Source organism: Neophocaena asiaeorientalis, unplaced genomic scaffold (genome assembly GCF_003031525.2).
Source record: "Neophocaena asiaeorientalis asiaeorientalis breed wild unplaced genomic scaffold, Neophocaena_asiaeorientalis_V1.1 scaffold315, whole genome shotgun sequence".
Lineage (NCBI taxonomy): Eukaryota > Metazoa > Chordata > Mammalia > Artiodactyla > Phocoenidae > Neophocaena > Neophocaena asiaeorientalis.
In genome coordinates this window covers 211,530-235,735 of record NW_020172011.1, presented here as the reverse complement: position 1 = coordinate 235,735, position 24,206 = coordinate 211,530, and the positions used below count along the sequence as shown (strand labels likewise).

At 41.6% G+C, this 24,206-nt stretch overlaps 1 protein-coding gene across 1 annotated transcript; it reads left to right on the top strand.

Annotated features, from left to right (window-relative positions):
- Window positions 1-2,352: 2,352 nt before the first annotated feature.
- On the top strand, window positions 2,353-20,776 carry FCRL1 (Fc receptor like 1). The gene is given in 10 exon segments (XM_024750728.1): window positions 2,353-2,383; window positions 6,724-6,744; window positions 9,020-9,096; window positions 9,099-9,288; window positions 16,477-16,764; window positions 16,908-17,186; window positions 17,533-17,649; window positions 19,071-19,098; window positions 20,328-20,410; window positions 20,637-20,776. Coding segments are annotated over 10 exon segments (1,254 nt in total).
- The last annotated feature ends 3,430 nt before the right edge of the window (window positions 20,777-24,206 follow it).

Here is a 24,206-nt window from a genome sequence, read left to right as displayed (position 1 = left end):
AAAGGCGTGTTCTATTTCTTGGTATATATGTATGTATTAATGTTATAAAAATAAAAGTGTGAGAACTTGATAAATAATGCAATCTTTAAACCCACGGAGAAGGAGGAACAGATTTTTTTTTTTACATCTTTATTGGAGTATAATTGCTTTACAATGGTGTGTTAGTTTCTGCTTTATAACAAAGTGAATCAGTTATACATATACATATGTTCCCATATCTCTACCCTCTTGCATCTCCCTCCCTCCCACCCTCCCTATCCCACCCCTCCAGGCAGTCACAAAGCACCGAGCTGATCTCCCTCTGCTATGTGGCTGCTTCCCACTAGCTATCTACCTTACGTTTGGTAGTGTATATATGTCCATGCCTCTCTCTCGCTTTGTCACAGCTTACCCTTCCCCCTCCCCATATCCTCAAGTCCATTCTCTAGTAGGTCTGTGTCTTTATTCCTGTCTTACCCCTAGGTTCTTCATGACATTTTTTCCCTTAAATTCCATATATATGTGTTAGCATACGGTTTTTGTCTTTCTCTCTCTGACTTACTTCACTCTATATGACAGACTCTAGGTCTATCCACCTCATTACAAACAGCTCAGTTTCGTTTCTTTTTATGGCTGAGTAATATTCCATTGTATATTTGTGCCACATCTTCTTTATCCATTCATCCGATGGTGGACACTTAGGTTGTTTCCATCTCTGGGCTGTTGTAAATAGAGCTGCAATGAACATTTTGGTACATGACTCTTTTTGAATCAAGGTTTTCTCAGGGTATATGCCCAGTAGTGGGATTTTTGAGTCATATGGTAGTTCTATTTGTAGTTTTCTAAGGAACCTTCATACTGGAACAGATATTTTAATCTGAAGAAATTGTGAAGGCACACACATGAGCACAGGAAAAGGTGTTAAACAGCACGGTATATGCAGAAACATACCCTTATGCTCTGAGTTTAGAGGGTTCCACATTTCTCATTGAGTTTTATGCCTTGGCCCTGAAACTTTAAACCAGTCAAACTCATCCCCACACAGGCTTTCCCAAGTCAATAAACAAAGCTGTGGCACACTTTTCCTGTTTTTGGCAATTTCCTAGGGGTCTTTGGTCTGGTCCCCAACATTGCTCCCTCTTCACTCCAACTGTGCACATCACTGACCATTTGTTTCTTTCTTTTTAAAGTTTTTATTTTATATTGAACTATTGTTGATTTACAATGTTGTGTTAGTTTCAAAGTGATTCAGTTATACATAAACATATATCTATTCTTTTTCAAATTCTTCTCCCATTTAGGTTATTACAAGACCGTTTGTTTCTTTTCTCAGTCTTCCTCTTCGGACTGGATACCTGGACTTGGAAGTCATTACTGAATAGCCTCTTCCCAGGTCCTTAATATCTTAGCTTCTACACATTCCTATGCCTAGATACTCAAAGATTCAAGAAATGTTGAAAATTAAGATGTCTTATTCCCCTCTAATCCACAATCTGAATTAAATACAGGCTTCAAGTGTGGAGAACTGGTAGCCACAGGTGCTCAAGGAAGAAATGGAAGAGATTATAAATATCCTGATTTTGGGTGAGGGGGGGAACAATATTGCAAGTGCCAGGGTTAGTGATAATGGTGAACTGACCCCAAATGCCCAGAAGATAATTTGCATATGCCTGTTTCCTGTATTTCACTTATAAATGTTGCCCAGGTTGTAATTTCCCATGATTTTATTTTTCAGCTGTTTCATGCTCACTTATTGGTACACTGTGAACGTTTAAATATGCAAGCTAGTATTTTATGGATAGCTTGACCCTGAAAATCATCCTGTGTAACAACTGTCAGACATTACACATAACCTGGGTGACAGCCCATCGGTCCCCACCTTACTGACTCTTGTACATAGCGTGACTACGATAGAGGCTGCTGTGAGGCAAAAGGATGTGCTGATTAGATATGGTCGAGGAGACATCTTTATCAAAGATGACAGACATGCCGTCTGAATTTCAGCAGAACCACTGCCTGATGAGATGTTCATCAAAGTCAGAAACTGCCTTTGGGAAACTTCCTTTGAGCTACCTGTGTTCTTGAAGAAGGAGCTGATGTACTAATATGCATTATCTTCACATTTTGGAAATAGAACCAAACTATAAACAGGATTATATTCAATTTTCTTGGCCTCTAGAGCTGAGGAAATAGAGATGGGCTATCAGAAGGCTCTTGTTCCCTCTTCTATTTCTGTAAATGTGTGCTTTCTATTGTGTGACTTCTGATCCCGACTTCCTCAAACCTCTGACAAGCCACTGCCTCCTGATTCTAAGGTGAATTCTTTTTTCGATGAGAGAGCACCTCCAGTTCCAGTTCCCCGACCCGGTCCTCATGCTGCTGAGGCTCTTGCTGTTGATCTGTGGTGAGTAGGACAACTCAGAAAAGGATATGGGATTCCATTCCCTGGCGCCCGGCTTCCTGAAGAGCACTGGGACTTCTCACGACTAAGTTTCTGCCGGGCAATGGTCAGGCGTGCTCAGATCTTTACTTCCCACTGAGGGCTTAGAGTTGGGCAGAAAGTCATAGATACTGGAAAGCCAGATTTTGGAGGAAAATTATCCTTTTAGTTTTTATCTCATAGGAAGTGTTCTCTTTCTTTCCACTTTTGATTCTGACTTTGTTCTTGGTGGCTTTGATAGCCGCAAAGATAATTCAAACAACAAATTGGCCTCTCAGTTCCTTGCCCTTCTTATAATCAACATGATTTTCCTATATCCTTCCTTGACTTCCCCATTTCTACCATCAAACCCTAGAACTTATCATTACCAACGACTGTCCCACTTCCAAAATATTTGACTTCAGCATCCACCTCCCTACCCGACTACATTGTATTTCCAGCTCACTTTCTCTAATGCTCCATATTCAACATGCCTTCCCCTCCCCAGGCTTAGGTTTCCACTGTCAAATTACTACACTCCATGTCCTCACTTCCCACAGTACTTAGATTCTGTAGTTTATCACAATACTCCCCTTGGATATACCTTCATCCCTCTTCCCCATAACACTTTTCTGACTAGCACACTTTTCTGCATGCTTCACACCTGTGCCTAAGCAGCTGAATGTGACTCTAAGCAAAAGGTACAATCCTGCTGACATATCTTTCTTGAAATGTAGGGCCACCAATCTCGGGTGCCATGCAATCCTCCTATTCCTTCAAAGCCAATGCTCTTCCACTCTTTTTTTTTTTTTTTTTTTTTTAGCGGTCCGCGGGCCCCTCACTGTTGTGGCCTCTCCTGCTGCAGAGCACAGGCTCCGGACGCACAGGCGCAGCAGCCATGGCTCACGGGCCCAGCTGCTCCATGGCATGTGGGATCTTCCAGGACCGGGGCACGAACCCTTCCAGGATCGGTAGGCGGACTCCCAACCACTGCGCCACCAGGGAAGTCCTGCTCTTCCATTCTTGATGACCACTTCCTCATACCCACTCCTTTCTCCTCAAACTTTTCTCTTCTTACTCTTAGTTTTTTTTTAGCGGTACGCGGGCCCCTCACTGTTGTGGCCTCTCCTGCTGCAGAGCACAGGCTCCGGACGCACAGGCGCAGCAGCCATGGCTCACGGGCCCAGCTGCTCCATGGCATGTGGGATCTTCCAGGACCGGGGCACGAACCCTTCCAGGATCGGTAGGCGGACTCCCAACCACTGCGCCACCAGGGAAGTCCTGCTCTTCCATTCTTGATGACCACTTCCTCATACCCACTCCTTTCTCCTCAAACTTTTCTCTTCTTACTCTTAGTTTATAACGTGAGAAAAATAAAAGCAATCAAAAGAAAATTTCCTCATCTTTATACAGCTGTATTTATCAACCTGCCCACCTCTGCATTTACATACTCTGCCTTTTCTCTCCCTATTATGGATATATTTTCCCTCATCCGAATTGAAGACAGGACTCTCCACTTGTGCATTGGGTCCCAGACTCCCTTGCTCCATCATCAAAATATTTCTCCATCCTGGATTATTCCTATAAGTATACAAATATGCCATAATATCTTCTATCTTAAAATAATAGAAATGTGACCTCCGTTTGCTTCACCATTCTGCACATCCTTTTATAGTTTTTAGTGAGTCATTATCTTTACTTGATCTCCTCCCATCCTTTCTTTTCAAAATTCATTTTTAATTTACATTACAGTAAGATACACTTTTTTGATGCAATGTCTATGATTTTTGACAAAGATTTAGCGTCATATGACTACCACCACAATCAAAATACAGAAGATTTCCATCACTTCAAAAATTCCTTCATGTCCTCAATCCCTTTAGAGTCAACTCCTCCCTCATTCCTAACACCTGGAAACTGCTAAACTGTTTTAGGTCCTTATTGTTCTTCCTTATCCTTTATTGAATCCACTTCAATCAATCTTTGTCCTCACCACTCCACTGAAACTGCTCTTGTTAATATCATCAACCACCTCTATGTTGCCTCACCCAGGATTCAATTTTTATTTCTCATTTTATTCAGCATCTCAGGGGTATTTGACATAAGTTGATCATTCCCTCTCCTGGAAATACTTTTCCACTTGGCTTCTAAATACCGTATTCTGCTGGTATTCTTTCTAACTTAATACCTGCTGCTTTACTGACCTTGAAATGTTTGAGTTTCTCAAGATTGGTACGTAGACTTCTCTTCTCCATCCATACTCATTCCCTAAGTTATATACTTTAGTCACTTTAAGTTTAAACAGCTTAAAATCAAGCTTATTTATCCAACTTCGATCCCACCTTTGAACACCTTTCATATATTCAACTGCCATTCAACTGTCTAATATGCATTTTAAACTCAACATGTCCTAACAGATCCTTTGATCTTCCACATGAATCACCGTCACCATAGGACTTAACCTATTTCTCCCCAACACTTCTCCATTTTTGTAAACATCACCACCATTCTTCTGGTTGCTATGGCCAAAAATCTAGGAGTTATATTTAATTCCTCTCTGTCTTTGACACTTTATATCCAATCCATAAGTAATTCCTATTGATTCTACTTCCGAATATATACTGAGATCTGTCACCTTCACAGCACCAATACTGCCTAGCCTGAGCCACCATCCTCACTCTTCCAGACTAAACTCCCACTAATGTTCTCCCTGCTACTCTTGCATGTCTGTAGTCTGTCCTTTCTACAGTGGAAGAATGATTCTACAAATGCAAATTAAGTCAGAACTGTCCATCGTTCTCCATTACATCATGAACAAAATCCAAAGCTATTACCAAGCCCACAAAGCCTTCTGTGACTGGCCCCTCTTACTTCTCACACACCAGTATCAACCACTGTTCCCCTCACCTAGTCAGTTCCCAGGGCACCTGCCTTCTGATTCTTCCTTGGACAAGCTCATTCCTTCTCAAGGTCTTTGTGTTTGCTGTTTCTCTGCCAGGAATGCTATTTCCCAAATATTCAGAAGGCCTGCTCTCTAATTTCATTCATGTTTCTACTCAGAAGGCCTGCTCTCTAATTTCATTCATGTTTCTACTCAATTGACATATATCTAAATAGTCAAGACCATCCCAAGATACTCTGTAACTTATTTTTCTACTGTATTTTTCTTAGAGCACTGACCATTCTCTAAAATCATGTTACATATATATTTTTTTGATTGGCTCTCTCCCACTATAATGTAAATTCCTTGACAGAAAAGATTGTCATTCATGTTCATTCCTGCAAACTAATTGTGATGTACAATGCCTGGCATATAGTAGGCACTCAAAATTATTTGTGGTATGGATGAATAAATAAAATGTGATTTTCATGCTAGCCCTCATTGATTCCCTTCTCCTTCCTGAGGAACTGATTATTCAAATAAACATTTAATATAAACAGTAGGCATCTCAGACTGAACTGAACTAAAATAGATAATAATAGTGAGATAATATTTATTAAATGCTAGATAAATTTCGGGCATTCTTCTAAGCATTTTGTGGATATCAATTCATTTAATCTTCACAAAACTATGTGAGGTAGGTCTATTATTATCTCCATTTTACAGAAAACTAAAGCACAGAGAGGTGAAGCATTTTCCCCAGAGTCACACAGCTTATAAGAGGAAGAGCCAGGATTCAAGTCTATGTCATCTGGCTACAAAGGCTGTGTTTTCCCCAGGATTTTCTGTTCTTGACCATTATGCCATAATATTATGGTCAAATCCTTGGGATAATAGAGAATCTTTGGAGAAATCTGAAGTCCTTCTCTGGACCTATGCCTCCTCTGCCCTGAAGTTGTTAAATAAAGGGGCATCATGTCTTGAGCATAAGCCTGTCTACTCTCCTTGCCTGACTGCTGTTACCATGAGTCAGCAAGTCTAGAGCTGGATCATCAGACTTTTGAGAGAGGGAATGAGGATGATGGGCTTGAGGAAGGGAGCGGCTAAGTAGTTATACAACGAAGGCACCATCTCATAACCACAGTGAGAGAAGTTATTGGAAATTACAATCATAAAACAGAACTCTGTGTCATTTTGTAGGCAGGTGATTGATGTGGAATGTGGGGAAAGGAACAGAGAGAAAGGAGGAAGGAAGCAGGGTAGGGAAGGGAGAGAAAATAAGATAGGAAGGGGAAAAGAGAAAAAGAGAGGGAAAGAGAGAAAAAAGAGAGGAAGGACACAAAAGAAGGAGGGTGCGTTGTTGGGAAAGCCTTCGTGGGAGTTAAACTTTGGGTATGTTTGGGATTTGCTGCCCTGTACTGATCTCTGCTAAATTCTCTCCCAGCTCCACTCTGTGAAGCAACTGGTGAGTTGCACTTCCTTTTCTTCACAGTCTGCAGGTATCTTGTCACTTGAGCCAGTGCAGGAGGCCTGTGGATGGCTGTTTGATATCCAGTATACAGATGACAGCGGCCCCCTTGGGCCCAGGGTGCTTGTGTTCACAGTAGTCTCTGCACGTGACATGTACATGCTCAGCTGATGGAGCAGGTCTTGCTCTGACCTTCTCAAGACCACAATCTTTTTTTTTCTGGGATGTCCCAGCTTAGGGAGGGTAATGCTATTTGCACAAGGAAGTCAGGGGGTGCTGAAGGTTGATGTTATAGAAAAATCTCTGCCCTCTGGCAGAAGGGCTCCAAGGCCCCTGTGCACTCCCAGCTGGGTACTCCACCAGAAGTGTTGGAAAAACTGCCAAAGTCACGCCTCCACGGAGAACAACATTACAGTCAATGCGTGGGCCATGTACAAACTGTAGACTGCTGCCTTCTTCCTGTTTTCGGCCTTGCTCTGCAGCCACAGCTGTTACCCCGGTGCGTTTTCTCTCTTAGATTCTGATTTATGCAAACTTACTTCATTAGTTTGCTCCTGATTCAGTCTTACTTGTACCGGATGAGGAGAGGAGGAAATTTTCCCCCAGAAGAAATCTTCCACTGAAGTATGTTTAAATCTAATATATATGAGGACTGCTGTCTTGTGCTTAAAATGATAAGCACAGGGTTAAAAGAGATTATCCTACTACTTCAACACAGGCTGCATGTGCAACTAGGAACACAGGGTTTGGAATTCCTATGACAAGAGATACTCAGAACCAACTCAGGCTTCTGGTTTCCTCACCTGATGTTTGTCCAAGTCTAACTCATGCCTTATGTTAATTCCATGATACCTTGTGCTTGGCTCTGCTTTTACTCTGTAAATGTGCCTGACCAGTCGTAGCCTAAGCAAAAGTCCAAAGCCACATCCGCGATGAAGAAACAAAGCTTCTGCCACCAGGAATTTGCCAGGTAGTCTCTGTGCCTGAGAATTTTCTGAAACAAGCTCCAAGCTGCAAGACTGAGTTCTGGACCCGTGCAAACTGCCCTGTCCAGTGTCCTATTCCATCCCCACCCCAGACCCATTCAAAAGAGTGGGTTACAGGTGCCTAGATGCCTTTTTTATTCCTTTTTTCTGCTATGCACCCAAAGCTGTGCTGCTCCTCAGTCCTCTGGGGACTACAGTTTTCCAAGGAGAGAAAGTGATTAATGCACAGGGTATTCCAGACCTCAGCACAGGGCAAACATTTTGGTACCACAGTTGAACTGAATTTTTTAAAGTCCTAGGGTAAAGCATTCCAGTTGGAAGGCTTGGAGATTATAGATACTGGACTAGGAATCACCCCTCAGTGATTTAGAACACTTAGCATTTTCATCTGATGAGGAGACAAAGAGGCTTTTCTTAGGAATACTCTTAAAACTTCCAAAAGAACAGAGGCTCTGAGGGTTGGATAAACAAATGCCCTGAGAGCAAATGCAATTAGGGCTTTCAATGTTTCATGGTCTGCTGCAACTGGGATAGATAAGGAGATGAGATGAAAGCAGAACACAACTTTACTCATCTTTAATTCATCCGGAAAAGAACCCCTATGGCCAAAAAGGGATACATGCTTCCTATAGGGGTTTGTATAGAGGTCTCAGATCAAGAGATCTGGGCCATGTGGATGTATGGATGCAGGGTATTTCTAGGCAAATTCATGCCTCTTCCTTCCATTAGGAATAGCAATAAAAGGGGCAGGAGAGAAACAGTACGGAACAAATAGAGTTCCTCTGAGTATTTCCCAGACTGATTCTCCATGTCTCATATTCTATCTCTGAAAGAGATAGCGTGGGTCTGAGACATCAGGGGAATGGGAACAGAAGAAAATGACCAATATGGCTTATAACAAGGATGAATGAAATATATTTTCCTAAAACTTCAAGCTTCACCATCTCCAATGCCAACTCTAGTGACAGTCATCAGTATCCCTGCATTGTCTCAGAAAGTGTTTTCAGTTCACGGATAGAAACTTCAAAGAGTAATAACCAAGTCAAAGGTAAGGGTTGCCTTGTAGAAGGAAGTGATGCTGTACAGGGGCAGGAGGTGCTGGGGCTGAGCAGTTGAAAGCCCATGTGCCATGTCGAGGCAGGGTGGTAATGTGAGAAGTGGTCTGCATGTCCAATGAGCTGGACTTTTGAGTCTTGCTGAGAGCAAATGCTGAGAACACAAAGTGCCGCCCATCAGGGTCTCTGAACCCCATAGCCCTAGAATATGTGTTTAACTCTTCCCTCTAGAGCTCTTCCTGATACTCAGCCCCTCTAGGCCCATAGAGGGGAATTCAATGACCCTGACCTGTGAGACCCAGCCCCTCCACAGAAGTTAGATGTTCAGCTCCAGTTCCACTTCTACAAAGCTGGCAGACCCCTAGGGCTGGACTGGGACAGCATCCCAGAGCTCTGGATTCCTGCTGTGTGGAGGGAAGACTCAGGGTCCTACTGGTGTCAAGCAAAGGCAACACCACTCGGAGTCAAAAGGAGCCGCAGAGTCCAGATCCAATTACACGGTGAGTTCCAGTGGGGGCCTCTGCTGGGGTGGGCTGAGAAGGGCAGAGGTACGAGATTGGTCTTCCCTGACTGTTGTGTTCTTCTCCTGCATGCATGGATGCTGTTTGAGACATGTACCTGAGCTTCTTTTTATCAGAGTTCTTAAGGGGTCTTTCCTAATCCTTGCTATTCGCATTCAAGCAAACAAAAGAATTTTTAGGAAGCCCTTACCATGTGTCATCACTGTGCTGGAGGGTGTGGAGGAAAGAGCTGCATAATATATTGTCCCTGACTATGAGAAGCTGATGCCTAACTGGCCTCCTAAGCAACTAGGGTGAAATGTGTGGTGGTGTCATAAAGGTCGACTATTAATAGAAACTACAAAGAAGGGAGAAATCTGACTGAGGCGGTAAGAGGAGGCCTTGAGGAAAAGGCTATGGGGGAAGGACTTATGGAAGAGAAGCTGAGGTCTGATTTTGACAGATAAAAAGGAATGAGGGTGTTTTGTGATTCTGAACTGTGTTATTCCATATAACATGGTTGACGTTTCTGACATCCTCTCCCACTCTCAGACAAAGATGTAGCCATGATACCATAAAGCAATTGCTAATACCTTCCGAAAGCTGAGCTTTCCCAGACTTCCTCAAAACTCAACTCCGTGAACCTGGACCAATACAAAAAGCCTCTGGACAGTTCATATGCCATAGGCCCTGTTCTAGTGATTCACACATGTTGTTTTTACTTTTTTTTTTTTTTGAATTTTATTTTATTTTATTTTTTATACAGCAGGTTCTTATTAGTTATCTATTTTATACACACCAGTGTATACATGTCAATCCCAATCTCCCAGTTCATCCCACCCACCCTGCCCACCGCTTTACCCCCTTGGTGTCCATAAGTTTGTTCTCTACATCTGTGTCTAATTTCTGCCTAGAAAACTGGTTCATCTCCACGATTTTTCTAGGTTCCACATATATGCGTTAATATACGATATTTGTTTTTCTCTTTCTGACTTATTTCACTCTGTATGATACTCTCTAGGTCCATCCATGTCTCTACAAGTGAACCAATTTCATTCCTTTTTATGTCTAATATTCCACTGTACATATGTACCACATCTTCTTTATCCACTAGTCTGTCAATGGGCATTTAGATTGTTTCCATGACCTGGCTATTGTAAATAGAGCTGCAATGAATATAGGGGTGCATGTGTCTTTTTGAACTATGGTTTTCTCTGGGTATATGCCCAGTAGTGGGATTGCTGGGTCATATGGTAATTTTATTTTTAGTTTTTTAAGGAACCTCCATAGTGTTCTGCGTAGTGGCTGTAGCAATTTACATTCCCACCAACAGTGCAAGAGGGTTCCCTTTTCTCCGCACCTTCTCCATTGTTTTCCTCTAAGAGTTTTAGTGTCTGGTCTTATATTAAGGTCTTTAATCCTTTTGAGTTTATTTTTGTGTATGGTGTTACAAATTTTAAGATATTTTGTTCTAGTTCTGTAAAAAATGCCATTGGTAATTTGATAGGGATTGCATTGAATCTGTAGGTTGCTTTGGGTAGTATAGTCATTTTCACAATATTGATTCTTCCAGTACAAGAATGTGGTATACCTCTCCATCTGTTTGTGTCATCTTTGATTTCTTTCATCAGTGTCTTATAGTTTTCTGAGTAAAGGGTTTTTACCTCCTTAGGTAGATTTATTCCTAGGTATTCTATTCTTTTTGTTGCAATGGTGAATGGGATTGTTTCCTTAATTTTTCTTTCTGGTCTTTCATTGTTAGTGTATAGGAATGCAAGAGATTTCTGTGCGTTAATTTTGTATCCTGCAACTTTACCATATTCATTGATTAGCTCTAGTAGTTTTCTGGTGGCATCTTTAGGAGTCTCTATGTATAGTATCATGTCATCTGCAAACAGTGACAGTTTTACATCTTCTTTTCCAATTTGTATTCCTTTTATTTCTTTTGCTTCTCTGATTGCTGTGGCTAGGACTTCCAAAACTATGTTGAATAATAGTGGTGAGAGTGGACATCCTTGTCTTGTTCCTGATCTTAGTGGAAATGCTTTCAATTTTTCACTGTTGAGAATGATGTTTGCTGTGGGTTTGTTGTATATACCTTTTATTATGTTGAGGTAGGTCCCCTGTATGCCCACTTTCTGGAGAGTTTTTATCATATATAGGTGTTGAATTTTGTCAAAAGCTTTTTCTTCATCCATTGAGATGATCATGTGGATTTTCTCCTTCAATTTGTTAATATGGTGTGTCACATTGAGTGATTTGCATATATTGAAGAATCCTTGCATCTCTGGGAAAAGTCGCATTTGATCATGGTGTATGATCCTTTTAATGTGTTGTTGGATTCTGTTTGCTTGTATTTTGTTGAGCACTTTTGCATCTATATTCATCAGTGATATTAGTCTGTAATTTTCTTTTGTGGTAGTATCTTTGGTTTGGGTATCAGGGTCATGGTGGCCTTGTAGAATGAATTTGGGAGTGTTCCTTGCTCTGCAATTTTTTTTGTAAGAGTTTGAGAGGGTGAGTATTAGCTCTTCTCTAAATGTTTGATAAAATTCACCTGTGAAGCCATCTGATCCTGGACTTTTGTTTGTTGGAAGATTTTTAATTACAGTTTCAAGTTCATTACTTTTGATTGGTGTGTTCATATTTTCTATTTCTTCCTGGTTCAGTCTTAGAAGGTTATACCTTTCAAAGAATTTGCCCATTTCTCCCAGGTTGTCCATTTTATTGGCGTAGAGTTGCTTGTAGTAGTCTCTTATGATCCTTTGTATTTCTGTGGTGTCCATTGTAACTTCTTTTTCATTTCTAATCATTGATTATTAGAAATTATTTCATTTCTAATCTAATTCTATTGGCTAAATGTTTACCAGTTTTGTTTATCAAAGAACAAGCTTTTAGTTTTATTGATCTTTCTTTTTTTTGTAATTAATTAATTGGGCTTCCTTGGTGGAGCAGTGGTTGAGAATCTGCCTGCTAATGCAGGGGACACAGGTTTGAGCCCTGGTCTGGGAGGATCACACATACCGTGGAGCAACTAGGCCCGTGAGCCACAACTACTGAGCCTGCGCATCTGGAGCCTATGCTCTGCAACAAGAGAGGCCCCTTCTTACCCCTAGGTTCTTCATGACATTTTTTCCCCTTAAATTCCATATATATGTGTTAGCATACGGTATTTGTCTTTTTCTTTCTGACTTACTTCACTCTGTATGACAGACTCTAGGTCTATCCATCTCATTACAAATAACTCAATTTCATTTCTTTTTAAGGCTGAGTAATATTCCATTGTGTATATGTGCCACATCTTCTTTATCCATTCGTCCGATGATGGGCGCTTAGGTTCTTTCCATCTCCGGGCTATTGTAAATAGAGCTGCAATGAACATTTTGGTACATGACTCTTTTTGAATTTTGGTTTTCTCAGGGTATATGCCCAGTAGTGGGATTGCTGGGTCATATGGTAATTCTATTTGTAGTTTTTTAAGGATCCTCCATACTGTTCTCCATAGTGGCTGAACCAATTCACATTCCCACCAGCAGTGCAAGAGTGTCCCCTTTTCTCCACACCCTCTCCAGCATGATCTTTCTTTCTATTTCATTTATTTCTGCTCTGATATTTAAAATTTTATGATTTTTTTCCTTCTTCTAACTTTGGGTTTTGTTTCTTCTTCTTTCTCCAGTTCCTTTAGGTGTAAGTTTAGATTGTTTATTTGAGATTTTTCTTGTTTCTTGAGGTAGGATTGTACTGCTATAAACTTCACTCTTAGAACTGCTTTTGCTGTATCCCGTACGTTTTGGATCATCTTGTTTTAGTTGTCATTTGTCTCTAGGTTTTTTTTTTGCAGTACATGGGCCTCTCACTGTTGCGGCCTCTCCTGCTGTGGAGCACAGGCTGCGGACACGCAGGCTCAATGGCCATGGCTCACGGACCCAGCCACTCAGCAGCACGTGGGATCTTCCTGGACCGGGGCACGAACCCGTGTCCCCTGCATTGGCAGGGGGACTCTCAACCATTGCGCCACCAGGGAAGCCCTGTCTCTAGGTATTTTTTGATTTCCTCTTTGATTTCTTCAGGGCTCTTGGTTATTTAGTAACGTATTGTTTAGCCTCCCTGTGTTTGGGGTTTTTACGTTTTCTTTGCCTGTAATTTATTTCTAATCTCATAGCATTGTGGTTGGAAAAGATGCTTGATGTGATTTCAATTTTCTTAAATTTACTGAGGCTTGATTTGTGACCCAAGATGTGAACTATCCTGGAGAATGTTCCACGTACACTTGAGAAGAAAGTATAATCTGTTGTTTTGGGATGGAATGTCCTATAAATATCAATTAAATCTATCTGGTCTATTGTGTCATTTAAAGCTTGTGTTTCCTCATTAATTTTCATCTGGATGATCAGTCCACTGGTATAAGTGAGGTATTAAAGTCCCCCACTATTATTGTGTTACTGTCTATTTCCTCTTTTATAGCTGTTAGCAGTTGCCTTATGCATTGAGGTGCTCCTATGTTGGGTGCATATATATTTATAATTGTTATATCTTCTTCTTGGGTTGATCCTTTGATCATTATGTGGTGTCCTTCCTTGTCTCTTGTAACATTATTTTAAAGTCTATTTTATCTGATATGAGTTTTTCTACTCCAGTTTTCTTTTGATTTCCATCTGCATGGAACACCTTTATCCATTCCCTCACTTTCAGTCTGTATGTGTGCCTAGGTCTAAAGTGGGTCTCTTGTAGACAGCATTTATATTGGTCTTGTTTTTGTATCCATTCAACGAGTCTGTTTCTTTTGGTTGGAGCATTTAATCCATTCACATTTAAGGTAATTATCGACATGTATATTCCTATTACCATTTTCTTAATTGTTTTGGGTTTGATTTTGTAGGTCCTTTTCTTCTCTTGTGTTTCCCACTTAGAGAAGTTCCTTTAGCATTTGTTGTAGAGCTGGTTTGGTGGTGCTGAATTCTCTTAGCTTTTGTTTCTCTGTAAAGTTTTTGATTTCTCCATCGAATCTGAATGAGATCCTTGCCTGGTAGAGTAATCTTGCTTGTAGTTTCTTCCCTTTCATCACTTTAAATATGTCATGCCACTCCCTTCTGGCTTGTAGAGTTTCTGCTGAGAAATCAGCAGTTAACCTTATGGGAATTCCCTTGTATGTTATTTGTCATTTTTCCCTTGTTGCTTTTAATAATTTTTCTTTGTCTTTAATTTCTGTCAATGTGATTACTATGTGTCTCAGCATGTTTCTCCTTGGGTTTATCCTGCCTGGGACTCTCTGCACTTCTTGGACATGGGTGGCTATTTCCTTTCCCATGTTAGGGGAGTTTTCACCTATAATCTCTTCAAACATTTTCTCTCTCTTCTTCTTCTTCTGGGACCCTTATAATGTGAATTTTGGTGCATTAAATGTTGTTGAGAGGTCTCTCAGGCTGTCTTCATTTCTTTTCATTCCTTTTTCTTTATTCTGTTCTGTGGCAGTGAATTCCACTATTCTGCCTTCCAGGTCATTTATCCATTCTTCTGCCTCAGTTATTCTGCTATTGATTCCTTCTAGTGTGTTTTTCATTTCAGTTATTGTATTGTTCATCTCTGTTTGTTTGTTCTTTAATTCTTCTAGGGCTCTGTTAAACATTTCTTGCATCTTCTTGATCTTTGCCTCCATTCTTTTTCCGAGGTCCTGGATCATCTTCACTATCATTATTCTGAATCCTTTTTCTCGAAGGTTGCCTATCTCCACTTCATTTAGTTGTTTTTCTGGGGTTTTACCTTGTTCCTTCATCTGGTACATAGTCCTCTGCCTTTTCATTTTGTCTGTCTTCTGTGAATGTGGATTTTTGTCCACAGTCTGTAGGATTGTAGTTCTTCTTGCTTCTGCTGTCTGCTGGATGAGGCTATCTAAAAGGTTTGTGCAAGCTCCCTGATGGGAGGGACTGGTGGTCGGTAGAGCTGGGTGTTGCTCTGGTGGGCAGAGCTCAGTAAAAGTTTAATCCACTTGTCTGCTGATGGGTGGGGCTGAGTTCCCTCCCCATTGGTTGTTTGGCCTGAGGCAACCCAGCACTGGAGGCTACAGGCTATTTGGTGAGGCTAATGGTGGACTCTGGGAGGGCTCATGCCAAGGAGTACTTCCCAGACCTTCTGCTGCCAGTGTCCTTGTCCCCACAGTGAGCCACAGACACCCCCTGCCTCTGCAAGATACCCTCCAACACTAGCATATAGGTCTGGTTCAGTCTTCTATGGGGCCACTGCTCCTTCTCCCAGGTCCTGATGAGCACACTACTTTGTGTGTGCCCTCCGAGTAGAGTCTCTTTTTCCCCCAGTCCTGCCAAAGTCCTGCAGTCAAATCCCACTAGTCTTGAAAGTCTGATTCTCTGGGAATTCCTCCTCCTGTTGCCAGAACCCCAGGTTGGGGAGCCTGATGTGGAACTCAGAACCTTTACTCTGGTGCGTGGGCTTCTGTGGTATAAGTGTTCTCCAGTTTGTGAGTCACCCACCCAGCATAATGGGGTTTGATTTTATTGTGATTACGCCCCTCTTACCATCTCATTGTGGCTTCTCCTTTGTCTTTGGATGTGGGGTATTTTTTTTAGTGAGTTCCAGTGTCTTCCTGTCAATGATTGTTCAGCAGTTAGTTGTGATCCCAGTGCTCTTGCAAGAGGTAGTGAGTGTATGTCCTTCTACTCTGTCATCTTGAACCAATCTGACCCACATGTTGTTTAATTGAAGCATCACTGTAGGAGATAACTGTCATTATCTTCTCCATTTTCCAGATGGGAAATTGAGTCTCAGAGAAGTTAAGTAATTTGATCAAGCACGCACAAGAAGAGTTGGAACCAACATTCAAACCCAGGCAGTGTGATTTGTAACCTAGACTTGTAAAAATTACACTATTGTGCCTTGAAAAATGGGAGTTTGAGAGATCAGGGTTCTGGGTATCACACTGTCCTAGGCAGGGAGAAGACACTGTAGCCTCCATGGGAATATTATGGTGTCTTTCCTACCCTATCCCCATCAACCCAACCAATGCCAATTCCAAATCAGCAGGACCCCCTTTGCCCACTAGCTCCCTGTCTCACCTTTAAACAATATAATCTGTTGACTTCACCGGAGACCTTTGCTTTCAGGACTGTCGCACATACCCTGTCCCTGAAACCCTCCCTACTCAGGGCCTTCCTGTGTCATCTTGTGTTCATGTAGGACTCCCCATCAGTAATGTGAGCTTGGAGATACAACCTCCAGGTGGATACATGATGGAGGGAGAAAAGCTGGTTCTTGTCTGCTTGGTCACTGGGGGCACAGGAGATATCACCTTCTTCTGGTACAAAGGGGCCCTGGGTTTAAACCTGGAAATGAAGACCCAGCGTTCACTGACGGCGACATTTGAGATCCCTGTGGTGAGGGAGAGTGACTCTGAGCAATATTACTGTGCAGCTGACAATGGCTATGGCCCCATGGTCAGTGAGCTGGTGAGCATCACTGTCAGAAGTAAGTTCCACTGCCTTTCTGCTCAGCCAGCATGTTCCCCTGGGGCACCCTGAAGAAGTTAACTGGCGCTGAGCCTCTGTGGGAAGGGACTGTGAGTCTGTCATCATCAGAGACCCCCTCTGACAGTCTACTGTCTCTCTCAGTTCCAGTGTCTCACCCTGTCCTCACCCTCAGGGCTCCTGGGGCCCAGGCTGTGTTGGGGGATGTGGTGGAGTTTCACTGCGAGGTCTGGAGAGGCTCTCCCCCGATCCTGTACCAGTTTTATCATGAGGATGTCGCCCTGGGGAGAAGCTCAGCTCCCTCTGGAGGAGGAGTGACTTTCAACCTCTATCTGACTGCAGAACATTATGGAAACTACTACTGTGAGGCCAACAATGGCCTGGTGGCCCAGCGCAGTGAGGTGGTACCACTCAATATCATAGGTATAGCTCATGCTGTGGAACTACTTCAGTCAATGTCTCTTTCTCAGCATTCTGGGAGAGCTTTGCTGACCCCACAAAGTTTCTGGTGGTGTGCTACCCAAGATGAGGCTTCTATGGGTAGTCCTATCCTGGGAGTTATATCCGAGGGGGCATGGGGGACACCAAAACTGGTGCCTCTCTTCTGTCAACAATGTGATAAGCTGCAAGTCCCTAGGTGCATAAGTAAGTCCTACCTCCCCAACTCCCCCAGGAAAAGCAGACCTTTCCTCAACCCACACTCAAGATATCTGCTCTCCAAACCCAAGCCCTTCTCCTTGGCAGCTCATGTATAGGTCTCTCCCTTCAGTGCCTACGGAGGACAGAAAAGAAGTTCTTACTTCAGGAGTCATGGAGGTGCTGCTTGGCATCTCTGGTCCCACCACTATGGCCCTATTACTTTGCTGCTGGCTCAAGAGAAAAATAGGTTTGTATTTATAGAGATTGGTATTTTGTTACTGTGACCTTTGTTTTCACTGAGATAAGGCAAGATTTGTGACATATATACTAATAAGGATGAATATATCTCATTAGCCACCTTGCCTATAGATCTGCTCATAGCCATCCCCACTGCCCCAGCACATGGAATGGCACCTATTAAAGTAGTGAAAGTTTTTATTAAAGCCCTTCATCCCCACATATTATCAATTGAGGTTAAACTGATACCTTGTACTTCTGTGGTTTAATTTTTATTTTATTTATTTATTTTTTTAAATGAATATTTAGATCTATGAATCAGCAGATTACTTCAGTTCTTTGTGATTTTTTTTTAATTTAATTTTTTAATTTTTGCTGTGTGGGGTCTTTGTTTCCGTGCGAGGGCTTTCTCTAATTGTGGCAAGCGGGGGCCACTCTTCATCGCGGTGCACGGGCCTCTCACTATCGTGGTTTCTCTTGCTGTGGAGCACAGGCTCCAGATGCGCAGGCTCAGTAGTTGTGGCTCACGGGCCTAGTTGCTCCGCGGCATGTGGGATCCTCCCAGACCAGGGCTTGAACCTGTGTCCCCTGCATTAGCAGGCAGATTTTGTGTGGTTTAATTTTTATACAAAAATGTAACTACTTAAAATAACTAATCAGCCACTTAGAAGAGAAATACAGTTAGCAGTTCCAGCTATACTGACAATCTCCCAGGTAAAGTCATTGCACTAATTCTTATTTGCCTTAGAATATTGTCACATGGTTTTTCTTCTCCCTGAAATATTTACCCACACATCCAGACATATGCTTTTTGATGAGTGTTTCTCACTTTTCAGCTTAAATGTCATTTTCTCCAAGAGGTTTCACCTGACCACACAGCTTACAATTCTCTTCTATTATTCTTCCTCAGAGTACCAATAACTTCACACATTATTACAATTGATTATTACCTATTTATTTGTATGTTTAATCTTGGTTTCCTGTTCTCCATTGAGCAAGTTGGAGATGGGGCAAGAGAGGACAATGTGAGATTCTTACTTAAATTCCAAGCTTTCTGGGCATCTTTGGAGACGTCACCCCAACTATACTGTGTCTATGGAAGTGCCTTTTGTCATGATAGGATTAGGTCGTATGGTTCTAAAACCAAAACCAAAAAATGTTATAGGTGTGCGGGTACAGAGCCTTGGGCTCAAGTCCAATTCTGGTATTAACTGTCTTTGGGAAGCTCGCTTAACTATTCTGGACCTAAATCTCTTCATCTGCAATATGAAGGATATGCCCAAATAATTGCCAGGATGTCCTCTGAGCACACAGTGACATCTTGCAATGGGCATCCTGGAACAAGGCACATTCCCTGCACAGGGGCTGTATGAAAGCACTGAGAAAGAGAGTTCCCTCATTGACATGTATGTTCATTTGTTTGACTTGCAGGAAGTCGTTCAGCCAGAGATCCACGCAGGTGAGACCTCTGCTATCTCTGTGTGCACAGTTAATGTAGAAAAATCTATTTCAAACAATTTTTTGAATTGTTCTCTCTCATGAGCTTTTTTCCATATTTTGTCATATGCAAAACTGCTACTCCAGTGTTCTTCCACTGGTAACTTCATTTGCTATTCCTCTTCTTTTATATATTAACTAATTAATTTAAATCCTTTCATCATTTTTCCTAATTTGTCTCCCTCACTAAATCTGCAGAATAAGACAGTTCACTAAATCTGCAGAATAAGACAGTTCTATTATATTGACCAGTTTCGTGCATTTATTCAATCAACCAATATCTGAGAGTCTGTAAGTGATTTTGTTGAGTGCTAGAAAGCATGAAAATATGGAGAGATCTTGAGAGTTTTAAGTATCCTAGAGTAGTTAAGATATACACACATTTCCATAATGCAGGCCAGAGAATAAGTAATAAACATACTGAAAAATTGTTGATCAAGTTCCTTAGAAGAGGAAAAGATTTTTTAAAATTTATTTTTGATTTTATTTTATTGAAGTGTAGTTGATTTACAATGTCATGTTAGTTTCAGGTGTACAGCACAATGATTTAGTTATATATTCTTTTTCAGATTCTTTTCCCTTATTGGTTATTATGAAATACTGAGTATTGTTCCCTGTGCTATGCGATAGGTCCTTGTTGGTTAGAAAAGGAAAAGATTTTTAAAATACTTCCATCGGGGGATATCAGTGTTTAGTTGATGCATTTTATACTGTGTTATTATTTTTGCCAACAAAAAACAGATTTTTTTCCAAATCAGAATAGCACTTTTTCAGTGATGCACATGCAAGAGCATTTTCTTCTTTCCCTTCCTCAAGCTGCTTGTTCTACTTAGCAACCGGTTTCCATCTGGGGTGAATCAATAATTTTTCATTCAATATTTACCGAGCACTTATGATGTGAATGGCACTATTCTGGGTGTGGGCAATACCACAGTAAGCTGTCAAATAAGAACCGTACGTTTGTGGAATACATACTCCAGTGATACTCTGCAATGCCCTGCTCAGCGCAAGTATAGGGCTTGTATCAGACAGCTGTGCTGATATCTGATTTCCCCATAAATTAACATTCTATTCAGGACACTTTGTAACATGCTTCTCTCCTTCAGTGTTTTACTCATAATCCCAGATAGTTGTGTCTGGGACATCTAGGATGCTATCCCAGAGAGATAGCATGTGTTTCTGTGTTTGCAGGAGCCTTCCCAGCCCTGTACCCCAAGAATCCACCTACCTCAACTCACAAGCCCCAGAGCAACTACACCCTAACTCTGAAAATGGTGAGGCTTCCCAAATGACCTGGGCCAAAGTAGGCAGACCAAGCTGGGGAAGAAGCAATAAGGTGATGTCTATTAACCAAATCTGACCCTGCTGTGTCCCAGCCACCTCTACAAATAAATGACTCATCTATCTTCATGGCTGTGATAGGTGGTAGGTATGGAGTGGGTTAAATGGCAGGAAGAAGGGACTGTGTCATGTCACGATGCCTCCTTTTTTCTCTTTCAGTGAATGTTGTAAGTGGGGATGAGGTTTATTCTTTGGTGTACTGTGTGCAGCAGGAACAGCAACCGGCAGCAGGTGAGACATGAGGGAGTGAATTTGTCTCTGACTTTTGTCTTTCCTGGAACCGGGAGGATAAGCAGTGACTGTGTATGGCAACATGGCTCTGTTCTTTGGCGCTGCTGCTTCTGCTCTTGGAGCTGACTATGAGCATTGCTGTGCCTTATATGAAGATTGGCCTTTGGTCTGGAAGCTGTCTTGAGTAGATGCCAGTGCTGATGCTAACTTGGCCTCCTGTATATCTCACTCCCCAGTCAGATGCCAGCATTGGAGATGGTACCAGCTATGTACTCCCTGTAGCACCCCAATACAGCTGCCTAGTTGTGGCTGTTGTCCCATCCTGTACCTGGTGGGAACAGAAATGCTGAGAGGTACAAATGCCAGGAGGGGCTGGCAGACCCTCACTCCCCTTAGGTACTAGTTTTCCTCTGTACAGTAAGGAGTCATATTTGTGATAGGCAGAAATGTGAGACAGAAAATATTAATGGAAGTAAGTCCATGGGAAATAGGAGAGAAAGAAGCCTTTAACACTAATTTAATGAAGGACTTTAAATGGAATCTCACATATGTTTGTCTCCACAGAAGAACCCCCTGGGATGCATACTGGGGATAAGGTGAACTAGAATCCCTGTTTTTTCCTCCATGCTCTTTCTCTCTTTCTTCTGGGGACAGGTGTTCAAATTTTTAAAATTATGGCCACTTAGGAAAAACAAGATATCTCATGGTCTATCTCCTACCTTATCTCCTCACACCACAGGGATAAAAATATTTGATTATAACAGTAAAGTGTCATTGTACAAGGTAATTTTAGAGGCTCACATATACTTTTTTTAGCAATGGACATATGGAAGGTTTGTAGCTAAACTGTAGTGCATGCTTAGTCTAAAAATTCTATAGATTTGAAAATCTTTATCCTGAAATACTGTTGAACCATACATACAACATTTTGTGTTTAACCAAACAACGTGTCAAAAACTAAATTAATATTGAATAAAGCTAACCTAAGTGATTTTTGTCATTAAATAATCAGTAATTTCTGAACCTTGATCAATTCAAGACTTCACTGATGATACAAAAATGCTTTTGGGGCTTTCCTGGTGGTGCAGTGGTTGGGAGTCTGCCTGCCAATGCTGGGGACACGGGTTCATGCCCCGGTCTGGGAGGATCTCGCATGCTGCGGAGCGGCTGGGCCCGTGGGCCATGTCCGCTGAGCCTGCGCGTCCGGAGCCTGTGCTCCGCAGCAGGAGAGGCCACAGCAGTGGGAGGCCTGCGTACCGCAAAAAAAAAAAAATGCTTTCAAAAAATTGCATAAATTCCAACTCTGCACGTGTGCAAATAGAGTAGGTGCTTTGTATTTGAGTCTAGTATGGTGTGGCAGCCAAATATCTCAGGACAGAGTTCAAGTCCTTGATAAACTCCAGTAACAGGCTAAATTTAGTTTATGAATACAAAATTATGACATCCTTGAAAAATTATAGTCCATGGAACAGCCTAACAATGACTCATAAAAACGAGAGAAGGCTTTTATGGGTCAGTTTGCAGCTCATCAGGAGCGTCTCAGTAGCCCAACAGTGGGACGCAGGCCCTTTGAAAATGGTGGCCTAGGGCCACAGTCTTCCAAAAGGCTCCAAATTTTGTCTTGAGTGGTGCACCATGATAGGGTGCATCCAGGCTGACTGGAAGAGGACTGGGGAAGAGGACCTGTGGGAAACATGTTTGACTTGTCTTCCCTGCTCAGGTTCTATCCATGTATCTTTGCTTTTTTTTTTTTTTTTTGCAGTACACAGGCCTCTCACCGCTGTGGCTTCGCCCGTTGCGGAGCACAGGCTCCGGACGCGCAGGCTCAGCGGCCATGGCTCACGGGCCCAGCCACTCCGCGGCACGTGGGATCCTCCCGTACCGGGGCACGAACCCGTGTCCCCTGCATCGGCAGGCGGACTCTCAACCACTGCGCCACCAGGGAAGCCCTGTATCTTTGCTTTTAGAACTCCTCAGCCATCTATTCTAGGCTGAAGAAGGCGGATCTTACAGATGTGGACTATGAAGATGCTATGTAAAGTTATAGAAGATTTTGCTCTTGGGAAACCATACATGACCCTATACCTCCGAACTAATATGTCCTTCAGAGATCCTGTGAGAATCAGCGTTCCAGTACACCTCAGCCAGGTGCTTACCTCCATGAGATTATTCCTGCATCTACTGTGAAGTGAAGTTGGCTCAAGCTTTGAAGAGATCACCCAGGAGAACCAACATGAACTCAGGAGTGGGAAGAACTTTGTTACTAGAACCAGATTCCTATTGGTTCTTTCAGGTACAGGTCAAACTCTGCTCTGAGTTATTTTTACAAGAGGAAACAGGACAGGAATAAAAGAACTTGAGGTCATGGGGTAGAGGGACAATGAAGCTTAGAAAGCATGAACCCAAAGTTAGTGATTTTGTGGGACTGCTCCATACAGAAAGCTGTGTCCTTAATTTTTTGTCCAAGTGCTTTCTCTGCTTAGACAGTACAGAGTTCCAACCCTGCCCCTTATGTTAATCATCCTGTTTCTACATAAAATATGTGACTCAGTGAATTTGGGGGTCACTGTTACCAAACTAAAATTAAAGCAAAGTTACATAAAATACCATTGCAGTTATACTAAATTTTAATGACATATTTTGTATGTCAGGCCAATCTAGGTGCGAATCTAGACGTCCCCATATTTATAAGGAGATATAATCTCAGGAGGTTTCACTACACCCAAAGTTCTGTATTTGTTGCAACCTCTAAAAGCTTTAGGAATATGTTTTCTTCCTTAATTCACAAACTTTTTGAAAATGTGATAATATGGTTTGAAGTCTGTATTTTAATTTTAAAGCAATCATAAGCTAACACATAAATTAAAACATTTTAAAAGTATATAATGTAAAAGTTAAAGTCTTCCCTATAAGTTACCACAAGTGGTACCCATTGTTAAAAGCTTAGCATTGTTAAAATCTTAGCTCTGCAGATATTTTTCTATTTTTCTGTAGAAACACTTTTACATACATATGAATATATAGGTATTTAGAAATATACCTATTTAATAAAATATCATGAAATAGTTTAAAGTCTGTATGTAGATTATTGTACATTTTAAAAGCTGTGTAGTATCCTGTTATATGATAAATCATAATATATTTTTTCTTTTGCTAAAATATAAATAACATAAAATTTACCATTTTAACCATATCTTTCTTTATTTTCCAGTTATCAAATTCTTTTTATTCATTTTTTTCCTCATTTGTGTTTCTTCTATTTTTCTCTTTTTTAATTGAGGTAACGGTTTATAACGTTATATAAATTTTATGTGTATATTATAATTTGACTTCCATTTACACTACAGTGTGCTTAACACCAAAAGTTTAGTTTCAGTCGACTACCATATAGTTGGCTCCCTTTACCCACTTTGCTCTCCCCCACCTTCTTTTCATCTGGTAACTGCTAATCTGTTCTTTGTATCTATGTGTTTGTTTTTGTCTTGCTTTTGTGAGGAA